Source organism: Antechinus flavipes, chromosome 1, assembly GCF_016432865.1.
Source record: "Antechinus flavipes isolate AdamAnt ecotype Samford, QLD, Australia chromosome 1, AdamAnt_v2, whole genome shotgun sequence".
Lineage (NCBI taxonomy): Eukaryota > Metazoa > Chordata > Mammalia > Dasyuromorphia > Dasyuridae > Antechinus > Antechinus flavipes.
In genome coordinates, this window is record NC_067398.1 from 708,549,392 (window position 1) to 708,555,566 (window position 6,175).

The 6,175-nt window shown below is 39.7% G+C and overlaps 1 protein-coding gene across 1 annotated transcript in view; it reads left to right on the top strand.

Moving 5' to 3' along the window:
- Positions 1-6,175, top strand: part of MYO1H (myosin IH) — a 51,972-nt gene that overhangs the window by 43,735 nt on the left and 2,062 nt on the right. The window contains exons 26-29 of the mRNA XM_051972995.1: positions 106-161; positions 3,000-3,135; positions 3,857-3,927; positions 5,089-5,186. Of these exons, the coding sequence (XP_051828955.1) occupies positions 106-161; positions 3,000-3,135; positions 3,857-3,927; positions 5,089-5,186 (361 nt within the window). The remainder of the gene's footprint in view (positions 1-105; positions 162-2,999; positions 3,136-3,856; positions 3,928-5,088; positions 5,187-6,175) is intronic.

The following is a 6,175-nucleotide window of genomic DNA, read 5'->3' on the forward strand; positions in this document are numbered from 1 at the left end:
TTTTTACTATAGCTTTTTATTTACAGAGAGGGAATTTCTGATTGTCGATGGCAGAGAAGGGGCCGTTCAGTGATGTTTCATCCAATGCTTTGGTTTTCTCCCTAGATGAGGCTGACATTAATCCCAAAGTCCTGCAGCTCCTCGGCAGCGAGAAAATCCAGGTGAGGAAAGAGAAGAGGCTGCATCTGAAATGTTTCTTCTGGATTTGGGGTGGAAAACCCTTCTCCTAAAAAGACCAGAGACGGTCCTACTGACTGTGCCCTGATAGGAGTCCCCACGGCCATCATGATTCCCCCTTAGAGGAATAAATGGATATTTGTGAGCCAGTTTATGTTTCCCTCACCGAGCAATTAGTCGGATATCAAACAAAAAAGCACTTACTACGTGCTGCGGACTGAGGATGAGGACGGGAAAGGAAGCCGGCCCTCACCCTCGTGGAACACAGGCGAGGGCTCAGCAGCAGGGCGCGTGGAAAGGCCCAGGGATAATCCAGGTTGGCTCGAGCTTGGGGAGGAAAGAAGGCTTATGTTCAAACTCATCTTTAGAATAATTTCAAATGAAAAAAACCACATCCATTTTTGACATCGAGACTAATGGACAAATAAAACCACATCCGTTTTGGACCCTGAGGTTAATGTACAAAGTCATTTTTACTAATCCTTTCAAATGATAAAACCACGTTCATTTCTGACATTGAGCTTTTTGAGGACGAGACCCTTCATCTCCAGGTTCCAGTAGCGGTTTATAATAAATAAGCTATTTATGAAGCACCTACTGAATGCCAAAAATTATCTCATTATCAAATGTAAAACATTTAGCACACAGTAGTGGCTTAATAAATGCTTGTCCCTTTCCCTTTCCTCATGGAAATACAAAAGAAAAACCCAAAATTTCTCCCCTCAAGGAGTTTACATTCTATTGAGGGAGATTGTACATTTATTTTAAAGTACTAAATTGGGGTAATTGGAGGGGGTGCTATTTCACTTGCAATTGAGGGGCCTAGGAGAGGCTTCATGCCTTGGTTAAGATCTTTTTTTTTTTTAGTTTATCCTTTTTTTAAAAAAATGTGTGTGCATATATATATATATATATATAGAGAGAGAGAGAGAGAGAGAGAGGAAATCAACAATTATACATATATTCTTGTTGATTTCATTAAATATTTCCCTGTTGCATTTAAAGTTTTTTTCACATTTATTCAAAATTCAAAAACATTTTGAGTTCTAAATTTTCTCCTCCCATCCATTGAGAAGATAAGCAACATGATAAAATTAGACATGAGAAGTTGTATAAGACACATATATTGGGCCGAGCACTGAAGGACGCTTGGAATTCTGAGATGAAGGAAGGCCAGGAGAGATGGCATTCCAGGAACGGGAAGAGTTACTGCAAAGGCAGAGCCGAGAAATGCAAGGCCATGTGCAACAAATAGTGAGGAGACTATTTTTCTGGCCCTCAGAAGCCGTGAAAGAGACTGATGGAAGTCGCAGTAGCCGCTGGACTGTTCTCCCTGACTCAGGCCTGTCTCTATTCCGATCTCAGCTGCCATATTGATTTTCTGAAAGCCCGAGTCTGACCACGTCACCATCCCCTTAATCAACTCCAAAGGCTCCCTCCTATTCCTTCCTAACCCTCTCTCCTCTTTTTAGTCACTTTAATGCTTATAAAGCCTTACTTTGTTCTTTAGTGACAATGGCTGCTGGCTGCTCCTCGTACCCAACACTCCCATTTTCCCTTCCCAGGCATCCCCATGCCTGGAACTATCTTCTTCTCATCTCTCATCTTCTTGCTTCACTGGTTTCCTTCAACTCAAACTCCCACCTTCTTCAAAAAGCATTTCCTAGTCCTTTTTGCCGAGATTATCTCTGATTTATCCATATATATTATCCTTTTGTCTGTAGATATTTGTATGTTGTCTTCTCCCTTGGACTATGAGTTCCTTGAGGTCTTTTTACTCTTTTTTTTTGTATTTTTTTAAACTTTCTTGTGTATTCCTGGCATAGAGGAGGTGCTTAATAAATGCTTATACTTATGTAGGTATAGATATGGATATTTTAACAAGCATTGAAGGGGAGGGGGAAATTGGAACACAAGGTTTTTCAAGGGTCAGTGTAGAGAAAATTATCCTTGCATGTTCTGAAAATAAAAAACTTCAATAATAAGATTTTTTTTAAAAAATTAAATGATTATTGACTGACAGGGAAAAGTAAGTTAGAACTAGATTATTGTTAGGAAGGGCTTTAAATACCAAGGAAAAACCATGTATTTGATCCTAGGGGAGGGGGTGGGGAAATTTGGAACACAAGGTTTTTCAAGGGTCAGTGTTGAAAAAATTATCCTTGCATGTGTTTTGAAAATAAAAAACTTCAATAATACAATTTTAATTTTAAATTTATAAAAATTTAGTATTTTAAAATTTAAAATTAAATTTTAGAAATTAAATGCTCGTTGACTGACAGGGAAAAGTAAGTTAGAACTAGATTATTGTGAAAGGTTTTAAATGCCAAAGAAATACCACGTGTTTGATCCTAAAAGTCATCATCTTGGTGTCTTATTTTGTTGGCAACTTTTCAAGCTCTGGGTCTTTGAGAAAGATGTTTTCTCAGGACATTATAGGGGGCACTAAGATCCATGACTAAGTCAAGGGTTCAAAAAATCTTTATTATTTAATGGAGAATTCTTCAAGTTGGGGATATATTTTTCTTTCCTTAAAGTTTCTTTTTAAACAAAATCCCAAATGTACCAGGTATAAGCGAGCAGGCCCTCATATGACTTCTCCTGTTAGGTGATTCTTTCATCAGAGTTGCCGGTCAGTTATCTGGGATGGAGGGACTTGGGGTCTGCTCCCGACTTTGCCGCCAGCTCAATGGAGAATTACCTGGGCATTCACACCATCTCTTAGGCCTTAGCTCTCTTTTCTCCCCCAACCCCTCCTGTTACAGAACATCTCAAAGGGGTCCGCTCAGCCCTAATTTTCTGCCTCCCTCCCCTCTCCTCAGTATGGCACTCCCGTGGTGAAATACGACAGGAACGGATTCAAAGCTCGACAACGGCAACTAATCCTTACGGAGAAGGCGCTGTACGTGGTGGAACTTGCTAAAATTAAGCAGAGAATAGACTATGAATCAGTAAAAGGTAAACCTGGGCTGGGCTGGGGAGGAGGACAACTCTCAAGAGAAAATCAGTCCATCTAACTGGGCTGGCGATTGATCAGGACAGGCCTGCTGAGCCAGGCAGTCGTTCCCAGAACTTTTAGGACAGGAGGACATGTGAATGACACAGAAAGATGCCGTTCTACAAAAATAAAACATTTATTGGAACACAGCCTAACCTACTATGGTTGGTGCTTAATCAATGCTTACTGACTTGATTTGGTTTTGGTTGGGTTCAATGACTAGCAAAAACACTTCTGATTGGTTTCTTACTAGAATCAGGGTCCTTAAGGTGGGAATTTAAAAAATATATTGATAATCATGTAGTTTTGATGGAAAATTAAGCATCTAATATATTGATTTTCATATAAATCCTTTAAATTTTTCCTTTAAAATCCAATGTTATTTTATGCATTTATTCACTAAACACGCATTTATCAAGTACCTTCTATGAGCTAAGCACATTAAAAAAATACTCTGAGAAAGGGTCCACAGGATTTACCAGACTGCTCTGTAATACAAAAAAGCTAATAATCCCCGGTCTAGAAACACATCTGAAGTCTAGTAGAGGCCGTGACGTTACCTTAGGACGTAGTGCCATCTCAAGCTCTCTAGCTGCTGCCATTCCTGATGATGTTGTGAAAAGAATACAGGCCTTGGGGAGCTGGCAGTGAGGGGATTTTAATTCTGGGGTTTGTCTAAAGGTATTTCCACCAGCAATCTGAATGATGGACTCTTTGTCATCCACGTCTTCCCGGAGGACAACAAACAGAAGGTATGAACCTGTGCCTAATTTCTACTAAGCTGTGGATACCTTTTTTTTTTTTTTTTTTTTTTTTGTCATAAGACTGGCTTTCTGGGAAATAAGGATGGAGGATGGAAGGGAAGTTCAATTAATTTCTTATCCAAATGCATTTTCAAACACTTTCCACCCTAACACAATCCAGATTGAGAGATTCCACTTGATGAGGGAGGAAGGAAGAAGGCTTTATGAAAATATGGCTGATAATGAAACAGTTTTTAAATTCCATAAATCAGAAAACTTTTCTATCATTGCTGAAAACAATTTCCTTGCTTCTTACTAAAATTCGATTTATTAAGAACCTACTATGTGCCAGACACCTTGATAAGCACTGGGAACTTTATTCTTGTTCAGTTGTGTCTGACACTTGGGAGTTTGGGAAAGATATTTCTTGACAAAGATATTCGTTTACCATTTCCTTGTCCAGCTCATTTTAAAGATGAGGAACTGAGACAATCAGGGTTAAGTGATCTGCCCAGCTAGTAAGTGTCTGAGGTTGGATTGAACTCAGGTTTTCCTGATTCTGGACCTGGTATCCCATCCACTGCTCCACCACCATGATGCTCAAGCACTGGGGAAGTCCACTGAAGATGGTGTCTGAACTCAAAGAGCTTATACTCTAATAAGAAGCTTAGAATCGAATAAATTGGGGGGAAAACATAAAATTAGACATCTCAGAGAAAAAATTAGTATCAAATTTTTTTTTAATACTTTTTATAATCTTTTTGTGGTCTGTGACCAGTCTGGTACAAACACTGATCTATCAATGGAGATTTTCACAGAGAGAAGAGAGAATGGGATATGGTCTCTGATCTGGATCCAGGAAAACCCAAGTTCAAATGTGACCTCTGTAATCTGTGATTCTGTGTGATTCTGGGCAAGTCTCTTAATTTCTCCTTTGGTTTCCTCATCTTTAAAATGAGCACCTACTTCCCCTTGAAAGAACCCAATGTGATTATTTGTAAAATGCTTTGCAAACTAAAACGATCATTATTAGGATTATTTCTTGAGCATGGGGGTGGAGGGGGGTGTGCTTTTCAGGTCTCTCCCAACCCTGAGGCTTCAGCATTCTGACCAAATGCTCCAAAGACTCTTTCGTCAATAATTTTGGGATGTTCCCCTTGTTCTTTTTAGGGTGATATAATTTTACTGTGTGAACGTATCTTTGAAACGGTGACGAAGATCTCCATGGTGGCGAAGAAAGAGGGTCTAGTGCAGATTGTTCAAGGAAGGTAGGCCAGGCCGTTCTGCCCACGGACCCCTTCTGTATGAAGACCTCATCAGGCAGCTGACTTCCAGGGCCGCTGTTGGGGTGTCCCAGGGAGACCCCAATGGGCAGACTTTCGGGGCTGCTCTGGAAGGTTCGCTGGACCCATCTAGGTGGAGATGAACCACGTCTCACCTGCTACTGCAGGTTTTGATGGCTTGGGGAATACAAAAAGGTGGCTCCTCATTAGAACCTCCTGAGAACAAACTCAGGGCATTATTTCCATCAGTCTTGAGCTCACCTCCTAAATCCCAAATAAAGCTTATTTCCATTACATGGAAAGCTTGGATTTTTTGGTGGATTTTTTTTTTTTTTTTTTTTGTCAGCTTGGCTTTCAGTAGGAGGTAAACGTCATCTTATCTTGGGGTTTTGCTCTCTAATGCTTCATTTAAATTTCACTTGATACCCTGTAAGAAAAAGTTGTCATAGAGCAAAAAAGATTCTTGGGTTAAGGTCAAGATTTCAAAAAGATGGTCCTCCTCCCCCACCTCTTTTACAACCCCCCCTTTACAATCCTGGTTTTAATCTTCGAGGTTCCTGGTTCTTTTTGCCTTAATTTTTCCAATCCTACACACACACACAGCATAGAGGGTCAAGAAAATCTGGGCACCTCTTCAGCTGCTAGCTTTCCATCTTCCTTTCACATCTGACCGAGGATGCTCGTGGACAATTAACAACTGTCATCACGGTCCAGCCACCACATTAAAGCATCAGAGACCAGATATATTCTTTGATGAATCCAATTGAAAATGTTCTTGGACAACTTATCCCTATGTTCATTCATATAACTGGGGAATTCTTATTGAATTGTCTTTGATAATTATCTTTGATAATTCAATCTTGTATTGCTTTAAAAAAAAAGATTTGTGCAAGTAAAACTGCCTTTGGATTCTAACAAGTTTATTATTACAACAAGGATGAATTTTAAGCAAAGCATCACAGATTTTGATTGTG